The sequence below is a fragment of the Diplodia corticola genome (genome assembly GCF_001883845.1).
Source record: "Diplodia corticola strain CBS 112549 chromosome Unknown scaffold27, whole genome shotgun sequence".
NCBI classification, from domain to species: Eukaryota; Fungi; Ascomycota; class Dothideomycetes; order Botryosphaeriales; family Botryosphaeriaceae; genus Diplodia; species Diplodia corticola.
Window position 1 is genome coordinate 74,021 of NW_017971506.1, and position 26,326 is coordinate 100,346.

Here is a 26,326-nt window from a genome sequence, read left to right on the forward strand (position 1 = left end):
CAGTCATGTGTCTTTAGAGCCTGGAATCTTTCCCGGCGTCTGTAGTCTTCTGCCTGACATCTGCTGTCACCTTCCCTAATGTTGTTTTTCAATCTTAGATGACTTCGAATTTGCTCGGCATTTGAGATAAACCAGATCGAACTCCCGGGGCCGTGGGATGAGACCAAGGAGTGCCTACACCATCAGAAATGCTTTTGTTTCCGTCAAAAACGAGCCTTAGTTCGGAGAACACTGAGCCTGGTTGCTGCGTCCCTTGGGCTTGTTGTCGGCTTTGGGCCTGTTGTCGGCTTTGGGCCTGTTGTCAGCCGGGATTGCTTTGTCCGTGAGGGCAACGATCCTGTCGCGGACTGAAGTGAGAAGAGGTTCTTCCCATGCTCTGATTGCGTTCTGGTCTGCGGTAATGCAGCCCCAAATCTCATTGAGAGCTTCGAGTTCTTCATGGCTGATGCGGTCGAACGAGGGCGAAGAGATGGGGGACTCGTGGAGCTTTGTGAGAGCCCGGCGTATCTCATCATACATGGCGATTCTTGCTGGCCACAGCCGCCGGCTTGTGCCCTCAACATTTGCAATGGAGAAGATGTTCATCCACAGGCGTTCATGGCTGTAGAAAGATCCGTGAGGTCCCATGAACTCATCATACTTCTGCGCTCACTTTGTCAGTTGCGTCTTTTCTATGGTGAAACGCAGCCAGATGTCTCACCCTTTTCTTCCTGTTGTTGTCCTCCGAGTCGCGCTTTTTCTCCGCCTCTAGCTTCTCCTCGAGTTGAGCAAGCTTCTGTCGCGTCTGCTTGATTTCCAGTTCGATTCCAGCCCGAGTCTGTGCGGGTGTCCCGCCGCTGGAAGTTGGAGCTGGCATGTCGGGGCGCCGAACGCACTTGATCTTCATGGGCCCACTGAGGACGAGACTGGGCTTTGCGCGAGGCAACGTTGTTAGGTCTGAGGATGCAGTGAGGCCGAGGGTGGGGGAGAGCCAAATATATATCTGCGGTTTTGCCACAGCGCCTTCCAGATGTGGAACCTGAAAGTTTCCTGTGCTGGAAGGACCAGTGCAGCTGCCTGTCCGTGCTTTCTTCTTTGGAAGGAGCAGCCTCCCGGGGAAATCACGGTGTGAAAACGAACGTAAGTGTCCAATGACAGCTTCATTTGTTTAAGATGGTCACGTTTTGTGTCACTGGTGAGATCAAGTCTGTATTGAAATCGGGCTGCTATGCTTCCGTCGAAAAGTTCTCCTCGAAGCAGCCTCAGATCCATCCAAGAAGGCATTTGAAGTTGTGCTGTGATACTGAACAGCGAGATTCCCTCATGACGTCAACCTCTTTCCTTCACCCTCGGGAAGAAGCATCACGCCCGCCGTAACCCAGGACATGAACGCTGCCACCTCAGGCGCCCGACTTCTTGGCCAAGTTGATGATTGCCACATCATTCTTGATGTAGGGCAGCAGCTCTCCGAGGGCGTCAAGCTCACCCTTGGTGAAGAGATCAAAGGCGACAACCTCTCCCTCTCCACCCTCGGCGGTCAAGACGCCACGCATCTCGCCATAAGCCGTGCGCGTGTCACGCATGGCTCCAGGGACGTTCTTCACGCGCACAAGGGCGAATTGCTGATGCTGAAACAGGTATGCCTTGTCACTGCTGTTCGTGGGGTTGGTGGCCAGCTGCGTGAAGACCTTCGGTAGAGTCATATGTCAGCAAGCAGTTCGTAAATATGTGGAGGGGTGGATTTGAGACCTTCTTTCCACGATGCTTGTCCTCGGCGAAAGCTTCGAGCTTCTGGACAGTCTGTTGAACCATACGTTCAAGCTCTGTATCCTTCACGGCCTTTGCCTTTGCGGTGCTGGAAGTCATGATGACGGGCGATGCGTGTGGGAGGTGATTGAGCTTGGAAAGATTGTCGGGTGAGGTTGAGAGGATGGTCAAAGAATCATCTACCTGTAGGCACAGCACCAGCGCGACAAGCCACGTGCACTCAAGAAAGAACCATGTCGAAATTCCCCATGCGTGAGTGTCTTCTGGGATCGAAGGTGAAGCCCCGCCTCACCCATCAAGCGCGTAAGCCGGTGCCAGCCCGTCAGCGCACGAAAGACGCACGAGAACACGTGAGGAGGATCAAGGGAGAGAAAGGGTTTAGGCTTATCGTGCTGTTGCACACGCACTGCGAGACGATCTGCAATACCCTGGCCAATGGCGGCGGCGGCGATGATCCCCCAGCATTCTGGTCTTCTGTCCGCCCCAGATGTACTGGCCCACGTACTACCCGGCCTTCGTTCTGGACCCGGTGGGCAACAACGTCACATCGAAGCGCTGCATGACTCGGCCTCTGTCGAGGTGAAGAGATAGATGTATAGTGGTGCACATCCGTAATAGGGAGACGCGGGAATATGCTAGAGAAAGGGTCTATTTCCAGGATCGTGGCTTGGGACGAAGGAATAAGAGAAGTTTCCCTGGTCCTTGGCTTGTTTTTTCTTCTTTCCTTTGCACGGTTGGACCAGAGCACGAAGGAATAATGGTCGCGACGTGTGATGCGATGGAGCGGCAGATGACGCTGGAATAGGAAAGCTGTCGGCCACTACTCCAGAAAGGAACGGACCCGGGCGGGATCCGAGACGGCGGTTCAAGAAAGAAGGTTTCGAACGAGCTCATTGCAGGACCCGCAATCCTTCTGGCTGGCAAGCGGTCCAGTAATCGCGCGGCCTAGGTGAACCGTCGATCGCCCAGCCGTGGCGAGGAACGGGCGAGCCGTGTTGGAGAGGGCGAGGACAAGGGAAAAAAAAGAAATGCCATAGGCAAAAGCCGGGTCGCGGCCACGCGAAGGAACGTCTGATGGTCTCGCCAGGGAATAAAACAAGGGAAACAGCGGGTGCTTTTGGAACAACACCATGGCTTGGGGCGGGTGATTGGTGGAAAGTCGGACCAGCTGCTGATTCGCCCAGCACCACAGAGCACAGAACCGGACGGGCTGCAGCGCAACCACGCACGAGCACTCGCGCAGCGTCTGCGGCGCACGCACTTGCGCTTCGTCTCTTTTTTTTTTTTCCGCCACGCGTGCCGCTGCCCTTCCTCGCTGCTTTGCCTCTCCATCATCGCCCTTGATGCTGCGTTGCTTGTTCGTCCTTCGTCCGCATCTGATGGTCCTGTTTCCCGCTCCCCCTGTCAAAGAGGAGCCCCATGCAGCACCCCTGCCCTGCGACTTCCGACCCAGTCCAGACCCAGTAGTCCTACCAAACAAAAACGCCATGCGCTCGCGTAACGACTCCCAGCACGCGAACCGCCGACCAGGGGCCATAGCATAGCATAGCACAGCACAGCACAGCACACGGTCAGTAGTCGGTCAATCGGTCGGTCGGTCGGTCGGGGGGGGCCCGGGGGGGCCCGGGGGGGCAGTGCAGGGGTACGTAGCAGGGGGCACTGACAAATGGCGGACAAGCGTGGCCTTTCCATCGGCCGGCGGCAGGACCGCGTGGCATCCACGCTCACGCCCACGTGGTTTTTTGGGAAGCGGGTGCATCTTCCGACGAGCTGCCGCCACGGCCACTGACTGGCCGCTTCGTTCTTCTTTGTTCTTATTAATTTTTTCTCTCCTCCCACACGCGCACACACACGCACGCACACGTACACAAAACACGCATGGCGGCGCTGATGATCAGCCACACGCGCGCGCGCATTAAAAAAAAAAGAGAGAGGAAAACCCGCGTGCGCGCGATGCTGCCCCCGCCCGTTTATGCATCGGACGGTGAGCTTCCGGAAAGAGAGCACGGGGGTACTCCCTGGAGACGATGGCGGCCACGCTGCGTGGCGTGCGTGGTTGCTAGGTACAGGCCCCCCCGCCCCGGCTGCTGGGCGTCGGCTTGGCTGTGGGCTCTGGCGAACCAGGCGTCCCCTCCCCACCCCGACAGCTCCTAGCTAGTCCAGCCCTGACCGTCTTCCTCCTCTGGCTGGTGGCCGCGGCCTCCCTCTCTATGCCACGTTTTGCCATGGCAGAGTGTAGTTGTTGATGTTGTTATTGTTGTTGGTCCTTTCTTTTTTCTTTTCCTTTCTTCAATGTGGCTGTAACACTTCATCACCCGCTGCCCCTGCGTTTTCCGTGGCCCGTCCGACTATGGCTACGTATTCGTGACCGCTTCGAACGCCTTGATTTCTTGTCGACACGCCTGCCCCCTCCTGGCCGTCGCGTCGGGTTGGAGGAGAAACTGGGCGAGTCATAATAGCGCGACACGCCGCTTTAAGCTCCCCCTCCCTCCTGTCAGCCGCGGCGGGTCCAGACTCTCTCGCTCGGTTCGTGATGCTGTTTGACTTGCGGCTTTTTGTGGCTTGCTTTTCCCCTCGGTTGCCCGCGCGCAGCGTGCGCTGTCTGAGCTGCACAACGGCTGTGAAGTGGTCGTTGCTTTTTTCTCTGGCTCGTCGGTCCGTCTGCCGCAGATGAGACCATGGAGGCTTTGTATGGTGACATCGTGGGTGGGTTCGATAGGGGAGTTGGACTAGGTATATAACTCGTGGTCAACAAACTTATCCCATACCAGTTGACTTGCAGTCAACCACACCATCCGGGCCTCAGGTCCGTCTTCTTCGATGGTCTAGTGGTGATGATTTCCGCTTGTCATCCTTGGCAGACGTAATTACGCTGTTAATGGCAAGCGCGGGAGACCGGGGTTCGGTAAGATTCCATGTTCGACTCCCGTTCTCGGCGATTTACTAACGTATAAAAGATTCCCCGTCGGAGAGAAAATACTTTTTTTTGGTTTGAGCGATGACGGCCAACTCCGACGTCCCGTCTCTGCTGGCGTGCTCCGGCAACCAATTATCCTGACCAGGGGGTCGTTCCGGCAACCACTTTCCTGGCCAGACTCAAGTCCGGGCAAGCGACTTTCCCTTAGACCCCCATCCGGGGGACAGTTTTTCGTCATTCGATCTTTTTACACATTCAGTCTTCTTACACCTTCATCGACACATCTCAAGCATGAGGCTATGGCGGTGCGCAGGGAGTTGGTCGGTCACGTGGCAGGATTACCGGATGTGGTTAGCTCTCGGTCCGAGAATGAGCCGAGCACTGATGCCCTCTTGGAGCTGCTCGGCCCTCGCAAAACACAGGACACAGCCACCATTCCTGTTGCCTTGGGAATTCTTTTTCTTCCAAGTGGATCTTGATAGGGGTAGGCGGTCGATCCTGATGTTGATCGTCGTCGACCACGAGGCTTTTTGTGGAAGCACCGGGCTACCCTCGGAGCACGCAACGGATTCCGCTGCCTCCCCCCCCCCGGGCCTGGCAAGTACGAACTGTTCGTGTGGGGCGTGCAAGCCGGCTCACAAGTTTTGGGAAGATTTATCTCTTTGCTGTTAACTTATACTAGGCGATAGTCAGTCCTGGCTGTCTACCTTCCTCTTTCGTAAACTTTGCATCCCTCCGCCCTCTCGACGAAGGAGTGATGCATGGATCAAGCGCGGTCGGGATGCGTTCGGTCCACAAACTGGCTTGGTTCCATGTGCCCTCACGAGACGTGGGTACCAGCACCCAGCTAGTGTGAAAAGTTATGACGCCGGTCGTCCCGCCACACCGGAACACAAAGACTACGGGTGGAACCGTGGCACCGCTCGTCCAGCAACAGAAAAATCCGTCAGGAATGGAGAAGTTGGCATATCATCTTGGGGGAGAGATGACCAAGCAAGCAAACCAAACACACAGCACAGACCGGCCAACAATCCCACTAAACGGTGAACCGGCCCCGGCATACTAGATGCAGCAGCTGGTCTAGATGGTGACAGCGACTGCTGTTGATAAAACGGCCGTGTTCGTGAAAAAGTGACGCGAAAGGAAACTTTGCCGAGTGGATCTTCGAGGAGGGGTATGGGTCTGTGTAAGAGGACCCGTATTCGATGTGCACCTCAAGGCTTCCGTGCGGGGCGGAAGGACTGGACCGAACCTCCGTGAGCACCAATGGCGGATGGACAGATCAGCCCGCAGCTGCCTGCAGAGCTTTGGTTTTTTTCTTTTCTTTTTTCTTTGGCTTGCATGGTCATGCCGTTGAGTTGATCGGCCTTTGATCTTCCTTTATCGTACGACTTCCTCCGCAGATTGAGGAATGCCTGCTGCAGCAACACACCCTCGTGCTTCCGTACGCGTGGAGGAGGGGGCTTGGCCAAGCATTCCGTTCAGCGAGACCCGTGCCCGTGGGACCCGCCGGGCATTCTGCTGATGAGGCTGTTTGGTCAACAAAAAGCATGAGTGCTGAGGAAAGCAGCACTCGATCGCGCCCGGCGCTCTGGGCTCGAGAAACATGGATGGCGCATGCCGCCGGCGTGGCAACGTCTTTTTCTTTGAATAATTGCTAGCGAAGGCAGGGGCCGTGGTGTTCGGCTTGACTTGGGGCACGTTTCTCAGGCTGTGGTGCTTCCGTTTTCGTCGGTCCCCAGGAATCCTGACGGTTGCAGCACGAGGACAACGTGAGGAAAGCGTGCACCTCGCGACCTATCCTTCACGCTTGTTTAGCCTGGATGGGGCCCCGTCCAACGGGAGGCTGACGGGAAGCTGCTGCCATGTGCACACGCGGTTCCAGAACGGACATCGCGTTTGGGAACATCAGCACGGGTCCCATGAAACGCGATCCCTCGAACAGTCTGAGATCAGCGCCGCATGATTACTAGAGATCGAGTATGGCCGTTCGCTTGCGATTGATAGCGAACTATATCGGAGAGCTGCCGGCACCCAGGCGGTGTGGAAAGCGCGTGCTCTTGTAGTCGTATCGAGCCTGCAGACGCAGCCCATCATGACGAAAAGATGCCGCATGATGTATATTGGCGCCACGGAGATCGCCACGGCTCCAAGCTGCTGAAACGAGGCACATGTCGCGCCCCTTCGCACCCCGAGTTTTGGGTCCCATTTCCTGAAAGCGTTGGAGAGAATGCGCAATCCCTCGGGCAGCCCGACAGAAGAGAGATTGTACTGAGACATGGGACGTGCCGCTTATGCTGGCCTCACGACGTCGCGGCCGTCTGGTAGGCAAAGAGCCAAACATGACGGTTGCTCAGATGGCAGAAGCAAGTCAAACACGAGACGCAACCCAGTCGGCGATGGGACCGAGGCTAGCGCGATGCCGTGCACGCTTGGTAGTCGCAACGAAAGAAGCTCAGCATCGGCGCGGGGGGGAACACAGCACTACGGTTTGGTGAGCTCCGTGCTGCGCCCGCTTCCGACGGGGCGTGTAACGAGGCACGGTGGTGGTGCTGCGACGCGGTTCCAAACCCGGTCGGTGGGAGGCGTCCCACTCGAGGGCGGCACAGGTCGAAACGCAGCTGCAAGCGGCCTCTTCGCCATGTGTCGAGCGGTGCTGGCATGTGTGCGTATCCGACGTAATTCTCCGAAGCGTGGCGCGGGAGTCGTCGTCGGGCTGGGTTGCGCAGAGACATGCGGGCCATGTGCACGGCGGCCGGCTCTCCATGGCCGCGTTTGCAGCGCGAGATGACCTTCTGCAGCAGCACTCCTTGTTTACATGGGGCGAGTCCGGCACGGCGGACCATGGCGATCGGGGAGCATCAGCTGGTCGGACGAACCAAGGCTGGGCTCGGCGCGAAGGACAGTTCTTGCCACTGCTGCACCCATCCTGGGTAGCCGGGCAGCGGTGGGTGGTACAGAGCGGCTTCACGATGCGCGGCGGGCGGCGCCCCTGGCTGGCGGCCTCCCTTGCCACGGCGCGATTCCTGGGTTCACATCCGGATCTGCAGCAGTCGGCGGGCGCGTCGACGGCGTTGCATAACGCGGTTCGGGCTTCGGCGGGCGGCGGACGGGCTCACCCGGGCGTGAGCGGTGCTGCCGGCGCGGCCCAAAGCGGGCGCGTGTGCAACGGGCGCGATCAAAGGGGAACGGTGCTGCGCGTGAGGACGGGCTGGACTCGCGCGCGCTGAGACACGGCGTCGTGCTGGACGGAGCCCCACAGATGGGGTGATGGGTGCAGGCGGGCGTGGACGCGGGCGTGGACGCGGGCGTGGGCGCAGGCGTGGGCGCGGGCGATGAGGTTGCAAGCAGCCTGGGCGGGCGCGGGCTGGGCAAGAGTTAGCGCAGGCGAATGACATGCAGCGGACACTAGCAGGCAGACAGGAACGCTGCAGCCGGGGCGGTGCGACAGGTGCGCGCCCGTCATTTTCCGCGCCCGACAGTAATATTAATGCTCGCTGCTCGCTGCTCGCCGCGGGCTGCGGGCTGCGGACGGCGGGCTGCGGACGGCGGGCTGCTCGCGGCGGGCGGCTCCCTGGCAGGGCGTGCTGGAGGTGCTGGAGGGTGCAGATCGCAGTGGCACGACGGTGGGTTTCGCCGGGCTGGCAGATCGAGGCAGGTGTGGTCGGGCTGGCGGGCGGGCGATAAGCGAGCAGCGTGGTTAAAGCAGCGGCGCTGCAAGGTGCAAGGACGGCCGGGCTCCGCATTGACGCGGGAGCCACGCGAGCGCGGCCGGCGGGCACCCCTCCACGCGCTTGGCAAGCGGCCGCCACAGCGCGCGGCGAGGGTGGGCGGATCTGGAGCTGGAGGCTCGCAACCCGGCCGCCCACGTGCATGGCCAGCAGATCGCCCTCGGCGGCCGGCGGCGGCGCGGCTGGTGCTCCTCCTGGCCTGGCGCGGTGCCGCCCGTCTCTGCCCACGCTGCCGCCAGCCTGCCCTCTGCCCTGCGCTCGCTGCCCGCGCGCGCGCCCCCGTGGCGGCCGGCGGTGCACGCGGTGCTGGCGGTGCTGGCGGTGCTGGCCTGCTGGCTGTGCTGGCGATTGTTGCTCCCCGAACCGCGCCGCCGAGTCGTGCATGTAAGGGACGCCTGAGCGGGCTGGTCGCTGCTCGCCCAAGCTCCGGCTGCTCGCCTTCATCGCGCTCGCGCTGCCACGGCCACGGCCACGGCTGCTGCCACTCTGCCGCCCTTGGTGCAGTGCCTGACTCTCCCCCCAGCTGCCCTTGCCGGCACCCGCCCGTGACCGTGTCAGGCTCCGAAGCGCTTCGTGCAACCGGCCGTGCGCGCCACCGTTTCCGCCTCCCTTCGCTGCAATATCTCATCTGCCTCCGCACCCGCACCGCGCGCCCTCGTCCTCGCTCCCCTCCGGCCTGCCGCGCGTGCGCCCGTCCTCGTCCTGCGGCATCCCGTGATCTCCACACGACCTCCCGCGCCTCCCCCCGTCGCCCTCCTCCCCGACTCTGCAACGACCCGTACCCACCCCTCCGCACCCCAATGCCCTGAGCCCGCCCCGTTCCCTGCATTCGACAATCGGCCCGGCTCGCGGCCCTCACGTCCACGCTGCGCCTGAACCGCTCTTTTGCTCTCAACGCTGCTGCAAGCCCGAGCCAGCGGCCCCCGCCTCGAGTAAGTGCCTTCCTCGCCTGCTGCTGCCACTGCTGCCACTGCTGCCACCCCGACTCCCTCCCGACGTCACCCCTCGTGCCAGCGCCCCGGCAAACCCGCCCGCCTGCCCGCCTGCCCGCCATTGCCCTTCACGCGCTGACGTGGGCCGCAGCCCGCTGCCCTACCGACCGACCAAGAGCCTTTCTTTAATTGACCGTCCTGACCATTCGCCCTGCCCCCCACCACCACGCCATCCCCTTTCGCCTCCACCGGACGGACTCCATCCCGCCGCCCCTCCACTGCCAGGGCTGACCGACGTCGGAAAAGCCGACCGAGCCCACCTCTGTTCCGCCTTCTCAAAAGCCGCCGTTCCGCTCCTCCACCCCGTCTCCTGGTCGTTTGTCGCTTCCGTCTCACGTGAGCGTCCTTGTCCAACATGTCTCAGGCCCAGGCCCTGCCGTCCATCGCGTCGCTGACGCAGAGCATCCCCAATTCCGACGTCGCCCAGATGCAGGCCCGCCAACACCACATCGATGCCCGCGACTCCGGAGCTTGGTCCATGTCTCAGGCCCAGAGCAAGCACTCGTCGGGCGTGTCCAACACGACCAACCTCCAATTGCAAAACATTCTCAATGCCGAGGACTCGCCATCGCGGAGCTCTATCCCGGAGACGCCGCAGTCGTTACGTCAGCCCTCCCAGACCCCCCAGGCTCTGCCGCCTTTCAGTCACAACTTCGACAACCGCCAGAGCCTGGATGCCTCGTCGTCCTACCTGGAGTCCAGGCGCAGCAGCGTCGACAGCCGGATGAACGCCGGCATGACCCACCTCGCCATCAGCCCCTCTTCGCCCTACGAGTCTCAAAACACCTCGCGCGTGTCGCTGGTCTCCAGCCTCCAGCAGCAGCGGGGCATCACCGCCACCGAGAACCACCGGCACAGCGGCCCGCCGCTCTCCCCTCTTGGTCATCGGGACTCGATCCGCTCCACCGACTCCGTCCGCTCCAACCAAGCACCCCGCCGGGCACCCGTCATCAACCCCAACCCCCGCAGTGTGTCCGGCATGCCCGATCCCATGGCCGCGGCCCCCACCAAGGGTTTCCCATGGGCCTTCCCCGATGCCGAACCGGACGAGCGCCGTGGCTCCAGCAGCGGCGATTCCAGCATCGAGAGATCGACGAGATCCATCCCTTCGAGGCAAAACAGCTTCGCCACGTCCATCAACAGCAGCATCTTCGCCGAAGCGCTCCCGCCCGGCCAGAAGAGGTTCGAAGATGGTCAGTGTTTGTTGCTCACCGTCACTTTGGTCGACGCTAACCGCGTGCAGAAATCCCTCACACGCATCACCATTCCATGCAACACCGCAACATCACCAACCTTCAGTCCGAGCACGCGGCAACGCCTGGTACCGGCAACTACAGTCGGACTCCCGAGTTGCGCGTCAGCCACAAGATGGCCGAGCGCAAGCGACGGAGCGAGATGAAGCAGCTGTTTGACGAACTGAATGGCATTCTGCCCAACTCCCCTGGCAACAAGTCCAGCAAGTGGGAAATCCTCACCAAGTGTAAGCGGTGCATTGCTTCACCATGTCGATCGGGAAACTGACACTCGCTTGCAGCGATTGAGTACATCAGAAACATGCAGAGGAACCACGACAGACTACATAACGAAAACACCCGTATGCGGCAGGAGTCCTCTGCTGCTTACAACCCGCGGGGTGGCGAAGTCGAACGCGAAAATGCCGAACTCAAGCAGGAGCTCCACGCTGCATGGCAGCAGCTACGCCAGATGGACCCCAGTCATCCACACGTGTTTGGATCCATGACCAGCTTCCTGGCACACAATCAACCCCAGGCCGGGCCCGGCCAACAAAACGTTCTCCCACCTCTGCAGCAGCAGCAATGGCAGAACGGGGCACAGCCCGCAGCGCAACCCACTGCCATGCAGGGTGTAGAGTTTGCCGGCGGGAGACCATACAGCCACAGATAAACTTTGCGCGCGGCTGTTTCCAGAACAAAGCATCTGCTCACCCCTTCTTTCCTTGGCATGTCCAACGTTGAATGGCAGAGAGCCTCAATGTTGTTTTCTGATGATATCCTCGGGCCCTCACACGCAGTGCCAACGAACGCACTTCGATTCCATGTCAAAGAGTTTCCTACTTTACGCACTGTACGATAGGGTCTACCGCCGCCGCATACCATGTTGTGCCACGATGGACTGTCTTGCTCGATGTCGACATAAAAGCTTCCACGGGATCATCAGAGCTCTTTTTCCGTTCAAATCGGGCTGGCGTATCATTTGCTCTCATCCGGAGGCTTTTCTTGGTCCGCAACATATTCCCGGCGCGTTTTCTGATTTCACGGCAGACATTTGCGTGTTGCTGCCTGATGGGTCTGTTTTTTTTTTTTTGTTTTTCCAGAGTGAGACGAGGTGACGATGCCGCAAGGCATATGGGAGAATGGGCTCATTTCGGCGTGGATGGGATAAAAAGAGGGATGTAACCTGCGGGGTAGTATCACGGTAGCGTCATTTTTTTTTTTTTGCTGTGTCCCTACCTGGCATGCTGTCCGCTGTTCATCTGGCTGTCTGGCTTCTTGCACTTTTACCGCACTGTCTGCTCGTTTTTATTCTTGTGATGTTCCCACACTTCCCAATATCGCTTTATTCGGAGCTGCCGTACGCGCTGGTAGCTTATCGCCTTCCCAGGATCCCCTCTTGGCTCAGGTCGCAGTAAAGCCCTCAGCGAACACATGGCGACCTGGCCCGGTTCCTCTCCCTTTTAACTTAAAATTCTTTCTACCTACCCACGCCGATGTTTGAGACATGTATCTTAGCTATCTACCACCTCCCGTTCAAGAGTCCAAAAGAAATTCTTGGGAAATGCACGACGCGTGGGAAGACCGCGTGCATGGACGAGTGGAAAAAAAGTCCAGACCACCACAAATGATAGAGGAACGGTGTTTTTTTTTCTCAATCTGCTTTTCTCCACGTGCAAACAGAAGTACCTGTGTACCTGCGTCGTTAAATCGCTACCTACTCCAATTACCCCACTTCACCTTCACATACCCTCATCCCTTTGTTCGCCCTTCTTGTTCACATGTGAAAATTCAAAACCCAATTACCAACCACACCGCACGCGGCCAAAAGCCTGATCTTTCTCAGGTGATGTGGGTCTTCAAAGAGAGAGAGTAGAGGAAATAAGAAAAAAACGGTGGGGATTAAACGGAGGCGGGAAAAAAAAAAGGAGTAATAATTAGCATGTGTGGCGTTTGCAGCCGCACTTGCATGCAACTTGTTGCACCAACAAGCAGCAGCGCAAAACAAGTCGGGCGGACGTTTCGAAAGTAGCAAAGCCTGGCCCGTCGCGGCGGCGGGCGCCGCCGCCGTCTCCCCGGCCCCCGTCTTTGGGTCGATGGGATTTCTCTAGTTTTGCCCACAATTCATTTTTAAATGGCTCATGGGCTGATGTTTTTTAGATGTGTGTGCATGTGTGTGTGTAGGTTGGTGGAGGGGAGGGGGGCTAGTGGAGGTTGGGTATAAGCTAGGTAGGCGTTTGCATGGGGCGGAAGGTTTGGCCTTCGCTCCACTCTTTCCCTTTCTTACATGTGCTCTTGTTTCTTTGCAGCTAGAAGACGGCTTCTGCTGGGTTTGCTAATGCCACCACTTCCTCTTTTTCCTCTTCCCTCGATCATCATCCAACGAGCTCGTTCCGCCTTGGCGTTGGCGTTGGCGTTGTGCATACAACACGCCAACCAACAACCGAGCCCAAGTACCTCGTCTCGAGGCGGATGCAGGACGATGGAGCAACTCGGCAAACCCGGGGAATGATGATCAACCACGCGCGGCTGATCGAAGGAGGGATGGGAGGGGGCCGCGGGAGTGCGCGATTCCTCGTTATTTCCTTTTTGTCTTTTTGAATTTCTCGTCCCGCGTCACGCACGCGCCAGATCGTCGGAAACAGTCCGCCGCCGCCAGCTGCTGCTCATGATAGTGTGCAGTATGTTTGTGTGTTTGCATCGTGAACACGTTCCTTCGGAGAGCTGCTGCGGCTGAGAGGAAGGAATGGCCGGGGCTTTGGCTTTTTGCTTTTTCTTTTGCCCGTCTACGGCCGTATACACGGATTCTTCTGATGGTTGCTCCGTTCTTCCTCTTTGTTTTTGCTGGATCCGGTAATTTGAGGGAGACGCTATGGATCAAAACTCCACCATCCCTCAGCCTTCCGCCGGGGATTGCGCCTACCACCATCTGTTTTTCCTTTGGTTGCCTCTACATACCTCTTGACGCCAATGTACCTGTACCTGGCCCCCTCCTCCGTTCTGACGTACGGAATGCTCCGCGGAGTCCCGTCGGAAGCGGGTCGAAACGAGTGGGGGGGGAGGGGCTGCATGAGCCGCCGCCGCCGCCGGCACGCTTGGCGCTAGCCGGGGAGAAGGCTGACACTCCGGGATAGCGCGGGTAGATCTTCACGTACAAGGTAGAGAGAGATGGCGCGATGGGGTATCGGGCGACGATCACTAGGTACGTAGGTATATGTTCGGTATAGGGTGAGATCATACCTGCAGGGAACGGGAAGACTCGGGGGAATTAGAGGGATGCATAGTCCTTTTAATTTTTTTCCCATCTCCTCGGGTTTTTTTGTGTGCGGTCCGAGTAGTGTCGAATCACCATCTAGTGGTGGTGTGAGGTCGATCTCTCGTCCTGCTTTTCTTTTCCCCCTTTGGTGGTGGTGGGTGGTCAATGATTATCCGGATTTGTTGAGGGCGTCGCGGGCTAGGGTGATGGAGTGAGAAGGTACGTACTGTACCTATGTACCTTTTCGTTTTCCGTAGCCTCATTTTTCTTTCCCACGTTTATCTCCATGATCTACAGGGCGGGGAGTACACCGAATTTTATATCTTCGGTCATCAGGTTCCGCAACGTGCTTTCCCTCTTGCTCTCGGTCCGGGCCCGAAAGGGAATGGTTTTTTGTTTTCATGCGGCGGCACCTTCTTTTGGAGCCGGCCCAGAGAGAGGTTGCGTAGGTAGTATGCTTCCGCACGTACGTCACAGCAAGCGCGGTTGACCTCAGCCATGCGGAGTACATACATCTCACAGGGCGGTTTTCCTACTTCCCCTGTCCGGGGAAAAAATACTGCCGACGTATACGTCGTTTGAATTTTGAGAGTTTTATACAGTAGTAGTGAAAGGCGGCAATTACGTGCGGGCCGTCGGTATCCGTTACGGAGCGGTCGAATTCCGCATTCTGTTGAAGATCGCTTCGTTCTGGGTGTGGGCTGTTTTAAGGTTTGGAAAGGAAGGGCAGGGGGCGGCTTGCAGATCTGCACAGCCGACGGGAGGGCGAGAGCTCGTGCCCTATCAGGCCGAAGCGCGAAAGAGAGAGAGATAGAGAGATAGAGAGAGCCAGTGCTTCGGATCATGGTACGATGAGCGAGTATGTACTACGGCATGCGCGTGATCAGCTCAGAAGTGCTAGCAAGCGCCCAACCGATTGTCGCAAGACTGCAATAGTAGTATCAAGTGTTTTTTTTGCGGGCACGGAAAGGCATCCAACAGCAGCCTGGACAAAGCATATACGGCACAGGGTCCCCTCTCCCGCTCTGCCAATCACATCCCATCTCAGCCCTCCCCCCCTCCCCAAACCCAAGCCATCGACGTAAGGCGTTCATGTGCTAATTAAGATGCACGCATCCGCGGAATATCAAGCAAAGGCCTGGATCAGCCTTTCTCCGATCACTTTGGACGGTTCCGTCGTCTCTACAACAGACGTCGTCTGACCTCATCGACAGAAAAGCACCAACCAGCACGTAATCGCCCCTCTCCCGCTGTGCCGGGTCCCATCTTCCTTGTATTATTCTCTCCGTCGTATGCGCGCGAGGGGTAGTTGATCCGCAGCTAAGCAGACCTCTTCATTCCGTCTCCCGTCCGTCTGTCTCTCCTAATTCTCGTTGCGCCTTTTATTCTCTACCTATCGCTAAGGAGCAGAAATGGAAGGATGCGTGGATAGGCCGCAGTGGCTGGCGCGCGATTGAACTAGTAAAGAAATCGCTTCATCGGTGTGATGGGGTTGGCTGGGTTAGAGATGCGCAGCGGCGTGCGTGCAGTGCTACGAGATGATGATGATGATGATGATGATGATCTTTTTGCCTCCGCCACGTTGTTTTCTTTCCTTTTCGCACGTGTCAATCGGATCGCCCACTGGCTTGGTTTTGGTTTTGGTTCTGGTTCTGGTTCTGGTTCACTTGCGCGTGGCCGGCGGGCGGCATGTGTCTTGCGTCAAAAGACGGGAGCTTGGGAAATGGTCGGTTGGATGCGTGCGTTTCCTGGATCCGCGGGATGCATGGTGACGACGACATCAAGCAAGCAAAGCAGAAGAAAGAAGGGCTGCGAATCACCATCTCGCCTTGGTTTGCGGGTCGAGGAGAGAATTGCGATGGCATCGTCATCAACGCCTCGCCCCTGGCGTGTGTTGCACTCTTGGCCATGTGCGTGATATTATCTCTCCATGAGGCTCTCGCTCGTGGCTTAGGCTTTTTGCTGCTTCCGACTGCCTGCATACACATGCATGCAGAAGGCGGTTTTCTGCCCGCTGACCACTCTGGCTCTCCCTCTGCGTCGCCTTGGATATCATGGCCTCGATACCAAGGATCCATGGGGTGCTCGTGATGAGTAAGGACTAGCATTGCCACGCGCCACTGGCTACCCCGGAATGGGGGCAGGATTGGTAGTGCCCGGGTTAGTGCATTGAGTGCGTCAAGGCGCAGTTTGATGGGCAACCGCGACTACCGCGTTATAGATTGAAGACGGAGGCGTTGGGCATCGTTCCCGACGAGGAAGCGGACGGTCCATGTTCCCGACTCCGCGTGCTCCGACGTCGTAACCATGGCTGGTTGTCGACGTTGCATTGGCAAGAAGCAAGTGCTGAGAGGGCTAGCACTGCGGTGGAACGTGCTGGCCATGGTGAAGTTTCAGTGTTGCAGAGGCTGAATACAGAAAAAGAACAGAAGGGTCATCAATAGAGTAGCGGCAAGGTAGGGCGTGTCTGTAGGAGTTAACTCCGCCCTTCCATGACCACGAGGCAAAACACCGTCGATGTCATGTCAGTCGCGGTTTCCTGGGTGGCAGGCGGGAAGGAACAGCGTCTCCCAGTGTGCTCAGGCATATCTCGGTGCCACGATCGGCCACGTTGCCACGCGGCCTCTTGGCTGCAGGTGGGCAGAAGAAAAGTGCGAGATGCCAGTCGATGAAACACATCCATTCCGAGCGGGCTGCATTCGTCTTGCAGGTACACGTGCGGCTAGCGTGCCGATCAATGGGCCCTGCGCCATTGCTGCCATTGGCGCGAGCAGTGTGATCGATAGATGAGTCTTCTCGAGTCTGGCCCGATGCTCCTGGCTGACTCGGGTGACGTAGGCAGGGCTGTGTAGCGAGTATAGGCGTGGCGCAGCGAGGGCAAGGGAAAGCTGCAAGGGAGAGGTGGTCTGGCGCTGGCGTTGGCGTCATTGCTCTGGTGGAGCGGGGATCGACGGGTAGCCGACCTTCCAGCAAGCCGCGACCCGCGCAAAACTCACCCGCCGACCCGCCGACCTCCGCTCGCCGCTCCCGGATGATCGACGCCCAAGAATCCCACCCGCCCACGCTGGGTGGCAACTTCGCCGCCGTCGATCTCAGGGTACAGCGGCTCTGTTCGGAGCACCAAAGGGAAACGTGCCGCGCCGCCCTTTGCTGAGCTGGAGGAAGCCTTCCCGCATCAGGTAGCTGTCTCCAGCTCGACCCGCAAACGGCAACCCAGGCGACCCCCGCCTCTACGGTCGACGCCGACTGCCAAACCCGCCAGTCGTTATCTTATCTGCCTTCTTATCGACTGCCCTGGACCCTGTTTCTACGGCGCGCTGCACACACCCATGCCGCAGCATTGTGTACCTTGTCCCCTCGTCCCCGCCATCCTTCCGCTCTCCCCCCTCCTTCCCTCCCTTTCTTTCCCTTTTCTTTCCCTTTCACCATGACCGCGACAGGGCAGCAGCAGCAGCAACAGCGAGACGATGGTCTGATCCACGGACTCACCGTGCAGGAGGTCGACGCCTTATCCAAGGGATGTCTTGAGGCGCGGGGAAGGGCTTACTGTACGTACTCGCGCACTTCCCCAGTCTAGTCGCATACACGCGCTCTCTCTCTCTCTCTCGCCATGGGGAGCTTCACCACACCTCAAGCGCCGCTCCCTCCCTCCCTCACAACGAAAAAACAAACAAACAAACAAACCCAACCCAACCCAACCCAAACCCAGCTAACCAAACCCCACCACCCCTCCCAGGCCCCTACTCCCAATTCCGCGTCGGCGCCGCCCTCCTCATCGACCCCGCCGCCCGCCCTTCCTTCCCGTCCCCTTCCTCCTCTGCCGACCACAACCCCGACCACCCGCGAATCGTCGTCGGCGCCAACGTCGAAAACGCCGCCTACCCCGTCGGCACGTGCGCCGAGCGCGTCGCCGTCGGCACCGCGGTGACGACGTTCGGCTACGGCCGCGGCGCCTTCAAGGCCGTCGGCGTCGCGACGGACCTGGGCGGCGAGCAGTTCTGCAGCCCGTGCGGCATGTGCAGGCAGTTTCTGAGGGAGTTTTTGGAGGTAAGGAATCATCGGTGGTGGTGATGGTGGTTGGGAAGGGAGAGAGAAAGAGAGACGGAAGAGGGGACGCGGGGGTTGCGAGGGAATAAATGAATCTGTGCTGACGGATCGACTTTCTTTCTGCAGTTGGACACGCCGATTTTCATGCATACGAACGACGGGAGGTATGTGGTCAAGACGATGGGGGAGCTGCTGCCCATGAGCTTCGGCCCGGATGTGCTGCCGCCGCCGGAAAAGCTGTTGGCGCAGAGGCAGGAGCGGGAGCAGCAGCAGCAGCAGCAGCAGCAGGGGAATGGATCGAAGTGAGTGAGTGGACCATGGCCGGTCCCTAGGGAGGCGAGTTCTGAGGTGTCGGTTTGAGGAACTACTATCTGGGTGGAAGACTTTTTAGCGGAGCATCATTTAGATTCCGGTGTGGAAGCGGCGGCGACGCCGGGTAGGAGTTTGGTGGGGCATTTTCACATGCCTGAAAGTTGGTGACGATGACGATGACGACGATGTAGGTGTTTGTGTGAGGAAGGTATTTTCGTGTTGATATATTATATACAATCTAAAGCGAAATGTGCACCCCAATTTGACTCCGAATCATTCTCATATCAAACCGCTTGGACTGACTGTTGTAATAGAGTACTCCAAAAGTGCTCGCAATGACTTGGATCTCGCAAATGTTGTTATGGTAGAAGCTACGGCCGCCGAGGGGTGCTTGTTTGTTGGCGTTTTTCGAATGACAAAGGTCGTTGCTGTTGGTGCTTTAGAGGACGCACGGTCGGTAGCGGTCCGATGTTCTTGATGTCTCCAGAACTGTGTTGCACTGACGAGCGCTATGGGTCACACACCCCAGTAACTTTATCAACCGTGTTAGCGCAAGTTGAGGCTGTAGAAAGAAATGCCCAGACGTAGATATGGGGTTTTCAAGCCCTCCTATGTGTGTAGTCAAAGTATACAACCGGACGTTAGATGTCAGTCTACAGACTGTCCATGTTCGCCCCGACGTATGATTTTACTACCCGCCCAAACAGTGTGTCGTCTCCCTCTCTAGGGATGAATCTTTTACCCACGCCACTGTGCAAATCAAGCCAACAGGTGAAACTTACTACGGGTCAGACGAGCACCAAGCGCAGCAGCAAAGCAAGAACATTTCGTACAGTCTGTCCGAAATCGGGACAGGACGGATGTCCCATCCGGATTCGACCAGATCGCCGGCCGGAGATAATAACTGGTTTAAAGAATCGCCATCGTCGTCGTAGTATAACATGGGCTCCTCCGCGTGTATTGGTGCCCTTTGAACTGCTTCTATGCTTGCCATGGACCGCATCGTTTTGCCTGGAGGTGGGGTTGAAGATAGAAATTTTGCATTTGAGTGTTATGTTGGAAATATATATCGGTTGAGATTTTAGGGTCCTTCGTCCTTTCCATGGCACGAGAGGCGGACCCTGCGTTTAGCTTCCCACTTATAACTTCTCTTCCCTACGTGCCAAGACCATGGATGCGGCGTCCACTTGTGACTGTACTCCATAACACGTGCGCGTTAGCTTTGATGGTATGGTTTGCGCAACCCAAACTACTCCAGTTGTCTCTATTTTCGATAGGTAGGAACGGGACACTACTATGTGTAAACCATCCACCAGAGTGAAGTGGTGCACCTTTAGTAAGAAACCTCCGAGAAAGGAAAGCTCTAATGTTATCTGCTGCGGTACGGGAGTTTGGGAGTAAGATAATTCTCCTTGGCGTACACACTTGAGGAATAATAGCAAGAAGGATGTGATTGTGCTCGTTTGGAGCGTTGCAAGGAGTTGGAGATGTGTCGCGCGGATGTGCAAGACAAAGGTGTTGATATGTGTGGTGCCGATTGAGTTATATGAGTCAACATACAGGACCTTATCAAGTAGATCATATTGAGCGCTTCTTAGTGTGAGTGATTTGTTTTCTTTCGAAGCAAACGTACGAAACGATTCTTCATGCGTTGGAGGCTGAGCTTTACCGTGGACAGTAAGGCTTTTTAATTCTGGATGGACTATGGCCACCATGAGTGAGGCATGGCCTAAGAATCGCGTGCTTAATTTCATCTAGACTTTTCAGTATTCACTTCCGATATCATCAAGGCTGAAGGAAACTCGATTGGCCAATGTGCCTGATTATTCTCCTTTCTTGCTCTTTTATTCAAGATATTTCATCATTCGTCAAAGCCGGCTTACAGCTTCGCTTGCCTCAACCTGCAGCAACATCAGAACCAAGCTCCAAAGGGAGATATCTTCCCCCAGCCACTACTCACAGCTTACCTGTCCCTGCCAAAAGAGGGCTTGGCGGTGGGCTTGTTGTCCAAGATGGTCTCAATCTCCTCCATGACCTCAGGAGTGAGTTTGTCCAGGAGCTTCAGAGCCTTGCAGTTGTCGTGGATCTGCTCGACCTTGGTGGCGCCGAGAATGACGGTGCTCACGTTGGGGTTCTTCGCGGCCCAGGCGAGGGCGAGCTGGGTGGTGGAGCCGCCCAGACGTTCGGCCACGGTCGTCAGCTTCTTGACCTTCTCGATCTTGGCCTGGCCCTCGGGCTCTTTGAGCGACTTGATGGTGCTCTCGAAGAAGGCCTTGTTGTTGGCGAAGCGCGAGTCCTCGGGGATGCCGTCGTTGTACTTGCCCGTCAGAAGACCCGAGGCGAGCGGGCTCCAGATGGTGGTGCCATACTGGAACTGCTGGAAGAGCGGGGCGTACTCGACCTCGAAGCGCTCGCGGTGGAAGGCGTTGTACTGGGGCTGCTCGGCGATGGGGGCAATGAGGTTGTACTTCTCGGCAATCAAGGTGGCCTCGGTGATCTGGGCGGCGCTCCACTCGGAAGTGCCTGAAGGGTTGTTTTAGCAAAGTACCACGCACAAATGAGGCAATTGGCACGTACCCCAGTAGTAGGCGAGGTTCAGGTTGCGGATGACCTGGGTGAAGCCCTCGACAATCTCCTTCATCGGGGTGCTGCGATTGGTCAGCATTCAGGCTCAATGGATACGAGGATACAGGGCCTAGTACCCAACGTCAGGGCGGTGAGCGAGGACGATGTCGACGTAGGGCTGTTGCAGGCGCTCCAAGCAGGACTTGAGGCCCTCGACGACGTGCTTGCGCGAGAGACCGCGCGTGTTGGGCTCCTTCCTGCCGGTACCGAAGAAGACCTGGGAAACGTCAGCGCAGAAGCTTCAGGGTCTCTCGGGGCACGCACCTTGGTGGACAGGACGTACTCGTCCCTGGGCCAGTCGAGCTCCTTCAGAGCCTGGCCCATTTCAATCTCGCACTGGCCGTTGGCGTAGACCTCGGCGGTGTCAAAGAAGTTGATGCCGTTGTCCCAAGCGGCCTGCAGGCACTCCTTGACGATGTTGCCCTTCTGGGTGCCGCCGTACGTCAGCCAGCCGCCGAGAGAGAAGACGGAGACCTTCAGGCCGGTGGGGCCCAGGTGCCTGAAGGGCATGTCCTTGGGGTCGAAAACGCTGCGGACGGCCATTGTTTCGGTGGGCGGGCGGGCGAAGAGGTTGCTGCGGGAGAGAGTGAGTTGTCGAGCTGGGAGAGAAAGAGTGTTTTTCGGTACCGTGTTGTCGAAAAGTGGGATTGCAGCAGCACGTCACGATTTGGCGGCGGAGCTACAGCTTTCTCCGGCAACCGTAACCCCGCCCGGCTGATAGATTGCGAGCCGCGGCTGCAGTGGCGAGGGAGCCCCGCCACCTGGCGCCGGCAGCTGCGACGGAGGGCGTGCATTGCGAGGAGACTGGGGATGACTGGGTGCTGCCGTCGGGAGCATAACGCCGATGATATTACTTATATGGAGCGTCGGGAATAACGAGCTGTGGCAGCTGTCTGCGGGAGCTCCAGCTCCATGACGCCAAGCACGGGCCCCTGCTTGCTGCGAGCCCCGCGCCTTTCCTTCCATCTCAACTCAGTCGTAGTACGTCGCCTTGACGCCATTGACGATAACGTGGTCGTTCTTCCCCTTCTCCGGCACCTTCATCACGTTCGTCTTGACCCGCCCTTTCACCCACTGCCCTGCCGTGATCCCCACCGCCGCCTCGTCTTTGGCCTGGCCGTACCCCAGTTTCGTCAGCACGCCGCTCTCCACCGCCTGCAGTTCCGTGTCGTCCGTTGGCCTGACAAAGTACAAGACGCCGTGCCGATCGACGTCGGCCTGGTCCGGTGGCGGCGCAACCACGCGGTGAACGCTGCTCTTGAGGAACCCGTTCGTGACGAAGTCCAGGTAGTCGGCCAGGTTGACCGTGATGCTCGCCGGGTGCGGCTTGACGTACTTCCACTCGCCCTGCGGCGTGCGCACCTGCAGCGACGCCACCGGCTGCCGGAACAGCAGCGTCAGGCTGCCAAAGTCCGTGTGTCCCTTGACCCACACGTTCTCCAGCTCGGCGTTTTCCTGCGCGCTGCGCTTGTGGTACTTCATGTACCGCAGGTGGCAGTCGCTCCGGTCCTCGTACCGGTGCCGCTCCAGGAAGTAGTTCTCCGGCAGTTCCAGCACGATGGCGACGAGGACGAGCAGCTTCTGCACGATTGAGTCGAAGATGTGACGCGCGAAGCGCTCAATCTCGGGCTTGTGCTGCTTGATGATGTCCGGGTGCTCCTGCTCGTAGGCTGGGATGAACTTGGGGATGTTGTATATCTCCGTGTTGTCGAACTTGCCCGGCCGGATCTCTCGCAGCCCCAGTGGCTTGTAGCCATTGTACCCTCCTTCTTCTAGGTTTGCCCGGTACTTCAACTTCTCCTCCATGGGGAGTTGAAACAGTTGCTTTCCGATGGCGAATTGACGGTCTACCTCTTCTTGCGTCAATCCGAAGTTGATGATGTAGAAGAAGCCTAGTTCACATCAGCAATTGTCCTTGTATTTGGCCGCGCCATACTGACCAACACTCTGAATAGCATGGAAAAGCTGGTCAGCCAACTTCTGCTTGCCGCCAGGGACATCATATTGTGACAGATCCAGCGTAGCGAGGTCCGCCCAATCCACTGTCGATTCGAATCAACGATAGTCACCACAAAAGTTTCACCAAATAGCATACACTCATGTTTCGTCTCTGGCACCTGGATGTACCGAGGTAGTTCTGGCGCTGTCCTGACCGTCTCGACCTCTGTAGCCATCTTGGGGTCTGTGTAGCGTGGAGCCTTGTAAGGAAAACAGTCAACGCAGGCTGGCGGTCTTAAGGAAGCGCGCAATCCACCGGAAATTTAGACCGGCACAATTCCTTGGATTGCATCTCAGCTGACAGATTGCATTCCTGCTTCCAATCATCTTGTGTGAATGCGATACGTATCTGGGGCATGCTGCTCGGTTTTCCAATCGTGGTTGGTGTTCGTGCGATTGCCCCGCAAGCACGTCAGCGACGGCCCTGGCACTACACGGCATTGCATCTGAACGTCCGAGAACAATTCTTGAGAGATGCGGCCGTGATTTGTCTCTTGGCCTAAGTTCGAGGTCTTTGTCACGATGCGGTTCACTAAAGCTCATAGCCACCCCAAGGCTTTTGGTCTCACTTATCATCCGGAAGCCAAAAGACTAAGCAATTACGAACACGACAGCCAGTTCATATCGATCCTTCACCAATTCGCCTCTGAGCCATCTTCCTTGTTACATTCTAGGTATTTTGGTTACAGTTCCGAATGCTTTTCGCCGTTGAAATTAGAAGGGTTCTAGGAAAACCAATCATATCTCCCATTTCTTTCTTTCTTTGAAGGTTTGCTTGTTGGTGCCACTAGATCGGAAATAAGTAAAAAACAAGGGTTCCTGGATTTTGAACAGTCTTCAAGATATCTCTAAAAACCCAGCAGCTGATGGTTGTTTTGCTGCATCTCGGAAGACCTTTGGGCCGGAGTATCTAACATCCTGATCTGAGTCACAGTCTTGTAAGATAAACTTATGGGCTGGCGTTTCGTTTCTCAGTCAAAGACGCAGCTGGAATCTCAAAAACAAAGAGGTTGAGAGAGATGGGGGTGGGGTATCTGCACGTGGTGGAGTCGAGAGTGGTGAATACTGTGGACGTTGAGAAGAAGGAGGGCATCGAGTTTGCGCTGGAGGCGTGGGGCAAGGACAAGCCGGTGCTGGTGGCTGGCGGGTTCAATGCGGAGTCGACGAAGAGGGCGGTGGATGAGGAGTACAAGGATTGGAATGTCGGTGTTGTGTTCGGCAGGTACTTCCTGTCGACGCCGGATCTGGTGTACAGGTTGCAGAACGGGCTTGAGCCGAACCCGTACGATCGGTCGACCTTCTACACGCCGATGCAAGAGAAAGGCTACTTGGACTACCCATTTAGCGAGGAGTTCGAGAAGTCCAAGGTTGGGGCTTGAGGGGCTTGAGGGGCTTGAGGGACTTGCATGCATGTGTCCCAAAGAGGAAAGCTGATTGAAGCGACGCGACGCGACGCGACGCGATCCGGAGCGCGAATGCGCGAGGCCCAAGAAGGGCTAGCGCAAGGAACCCGCGTCGATCACTGCATCATCGAGTCGTTCCTGGGGTACAAAGGGTTTCTCTGGCCGATGGTAGTCAGCCTTCCTTTTTCCGGCCGATGATGTTATGCAATGATGCTACAGGTTTTCTATGACGGCATGGCCTCCTTGCTGCGATGCCGGCCGCCGGTGACCCAGAGACAGCAGCTCTTAAGCTCGCTGGCTGCGCGGTCGTGAGTTTGTGCCTGAGACATCAGCTCTTTATGCTCTTGCGACGCCTATCTGTTGTCGTGAACTCGTCCAATCGAACTATCCGTTATTGTTGTTGTTCGGACTTTAGACGCCTCTCGTACCGTCCATTACACACGACCGCCATCTTCAACATGCCTTCCACGGACAAATACACCGATCCCGAGCTCCGCGATGAGGTCAAGGAGGAAATCCGTCAGGGAGACAAGGGAGGAGCACCTGGACAATGGTCTGCGCGCAAGGTTGGTGACCAGCTCTTCTGCCGCATCCTGGCCGATGACTGACTTGGCACTTCAGGCGCAAATGATGGCGGCCGAGTACAAAAAGCGAGGCGGTGACTACACCACCGACAAAAAGGACCAGGACGAGTCGCAACAGCACCTCTCCAAGTGGGGTGAGGAGGAGTGGCAGACCAAGGACGGCAGCGCGCATGCAAAGCAAGAGGACGGCACCCAGAAGCGCTACCTCCCCAAGAAGGCTTGGGAGAACATGACCGAGGAAGAGAAGGAGGCGACCGACGAGAAGAAGCAGCAAGAGAGCAAGGAGGGGAAGCAGTTCGTCGGCAACACTCCAAAGGCCAAGGAAAGCCGCAAGAAGGCGAACGACGAAGAAGACGAGGAGTATGCGGTCAAGAAACAAGCTGAGAAGGCTGCGGTTGAAGACGGCCTGGCAGAGGCAGTTGACGAGGAGGACGTAGAGTATGTAGAAGAGGAGGAGGATGACGATGCCGAGATTTCAGAAGCAGACGGTTCAGACGGGGACGGCAAAGAGACCACGCCAAAAGGAAAGAAGCGCGGCCGTCCCACCAAGTCAGAGTCGTCTGCCAACAAGAAACAGAAGAACGACTCGGGCAAAGGGAAGCAGAGCGAATCGAAGCAAGGCGGCGACAAGTCAAACAAGAGGGTCGGTTCCCGGCATGACAAGGCCGACGCGCCGGCGGAGCAAGGTTCAAACGATCGTCTTCCGGAGAAGGGGCAGCAGGTCCACTGGAAGTCTCTGCCTGGCTGGGTTGACGGAGAGGTCGTCGAAATCGTGACGGAGCACAAGAAGGTCGAGGGAAAGGACGTCAAGGCCAGCGCAGACGATGCGAGGATTGTGCTGAAGAGCAACTCGTCGGGGAAGATCTGCGTGCACAAGCCCGAAGCCGTGTACTTTGATTGAGAGGCATTGAAATGCAATTGGGGGCCCGAGCTAGCCACACGCGGTATTCCGCCAAGTATCCGTAATAGCTGATCGCATTCCCGAAGCTGTGATGGTGTTTGAGAGCAAGGTGCGGTCACTGACGCTGGTGGAGATGAGCCGGCGCTGATTGCCACCACAACTGAGCGCCACGCATGCCGGCGTCAAGGCAGCATCCAGGAAAGGGATGTTGTTTATTTACCGTCGCAGAACCGGCAGCGCAGGTGGCAGCTCGTGGGGCGAAGGCAGGGTCAGCCAATTGGCAAAGCGCACGCCGGTCTCAGGAGTCGGGGAGTCGGGGAGTCGGGGAGCAACGGCGAAGGCTGTCGAAGCGGGCGGCGAGTCGTCGGGGGTTGTGTGCGGGCCCGCTCGAGCCAGCTGTGGTGCCTAGGAGCTGTCCGGCAGTCATTCGCCGCGCTCCTCTCTTCTCCGCCATCACGGTCATCTGCTGCCTCTGCGCAACCCAACCCTTTAGCCGCCAGCCTCTCCTTCTCTTGTGCCGAACCCCCGGCGGCTTCGTGCAACCACCCACTCCTTCAACCACTTCCTTTCCATTTCCCGACA

At 57.7% G+C, this 26,326-nt stretch overlaps 8 protein-coding genes across 8 annotated transcripts; 4 read left to right on the plus strand and 4 right to left on the minus strand.

Annotated features, from left to right (window-relative positions):
- Positions 1–216: 216 nt before the first annotated feature.
- On the minus strand, positions 217–856 carry BKCO1_2700022 (uncharacterized protein; the record flags this gene model as incomplete). Its single annotated transcript, XM_020273550.1, has 2 exons — positions 217–642; positions 701–856. 2 exons carry the CDS (start codon positions 854–856, stop codon positions 217–219), a joined length of 582 nt encoding a protein of 193 aa, XP_020130038.1.
- A 523-nt stretch (positions 857–1,379) lies between these two features.
- BKCO1_2700023 (uncharacterized protein) lies at positions 1,380–1,845 on the minus strand (the record flags this gene model as incomplete). The annotated part of the gene is made up of 2 exons (XM_020273551.1): positions 1,380–1,667; positions 1,729–1,845. The coding sequence occupies 2 exons, from the start codon at positions 1,843–1,845 to the stop codon at positions 1,380–1,382; spliced, it is 405 nt and encodes a 134-aa protein (XP_020130039.1).
- Positions 1,846–9,741: 7,896 nt separating this feature from the next.
- BKCO1_2700024 (hlh transcription factor) lies at positions 9,742–11,291 on the plus strand (the record flags this gene model as incomplete). The annotated part of the gene is made up of 3 exons (XM_020273552.1): positions 9,742–10,579; positions 10,630–10,866; positions 10,921–11,291. The coding sequence occupies 3 exons, from the start codon at positions 9,742–9,744 to the stop codon at positions 11,289–11,291; spliced, it is 1,446 nt and encodes a 481-aa protein (XP_020130036.1).
- A 6,010-nt stretch (positions 11,292–17,301) lies between these two features.
- BKCO1_2700025 (cytidine deaminase) lies at positions 17,302–18,227 on the plus strand (the record flags this gene model as incomplete). Its single annotated transcript, XM_020273553.1, has 3 exons — positions 17,302–17,422; positions 17,611–17,921; positions 18,048–18,227. The coding sequence occupies 3 exons, from the start codon at positions 17,302–17,304 to the stop codon at positions 18,225–18,227; spliced, it is 612 nt and encodes a 203-aa protein (XP_020130037.1).
- A 1,885-nt stretch (positions 18,228–20,112) lies between these two features.
- Positions 20,113–21,401, minus strand: BKCO1_2700026 (aldo keto reductase; the record flags this gene model as incomplete). Its single annotated transcript, XM_020273554.1, has 5 exons — positions 20,113–20,134; positions 20,201–20,756; positions 20,811–20,881; positions 20,936–21,075; positions 21,123–21,401. The coding sequence occupies 5 exons, from the start codon at positions 21,399–21,401 to the stop codon at positions 20,113–20,115; spliced, it is 1,068 nt and encodes a 355-aa protein (XP_020130034.1).
- Positions 21,402–21,830: 429 nt separating this feature from the next.
- BKCO1_2700027 (2og-fe oxygenase superfamily protein) lies at positions 21,831–23,032 on the minus strand (the record flags this gene model as incomplete). The annotated part of the gene is made up of 3 exons (XM_020273555.1): positions 21,831–22,750; positions 22,799–22,900; positions 22,954–23,032. 3 exons carry the CDS (start codon positions 23,030–23,032, stop codon positions 21,831–21,833), a joined length of 1,101 nt encoding a protein of 366 aa, XP_020130035.1.
- Positions 23,033–23,875: 843 nt separating this feature from the next.
- BKCO1_2700028 (nadh:flavin oxidoreductase nadh oxidase family protein) lies at positions 23,876–24,235 on the plus strand (the record flags this gene model as incomplete). The annotated part of the gene is made up of 1 exon (XM_020273556.1): positions 23,876–24,235. The coding sequence occupies one exon, from the start codon at positions 23,876–23,878 to the stop codon at positions 24,233–24,235; it is 360 nt and encodes a 119-aa protein (XP_020130042.1).
- A 482-nt stretch (positions 24,236–24,717) lies between these two features.
- Positions 24,718–25,744, plus strand: BKCO1_2700029 (uncharacterized protein; the record flags this gene model as incomplete). Its single annotated transcript, XM_020273557.1, has 2 exons — positions 24,718–24,825; positions 24,881–25,744. The coding sequence occupies 2 exons, from the start codon at positions 24,718–24,720 to the stop codon at positions 25,742–25,744; spliced, it is 972 nt and encodes a 323-aa protein (XP_020130043.1).
- Positions 25,745–26,326: the final 582 nt, after the last annotated feature.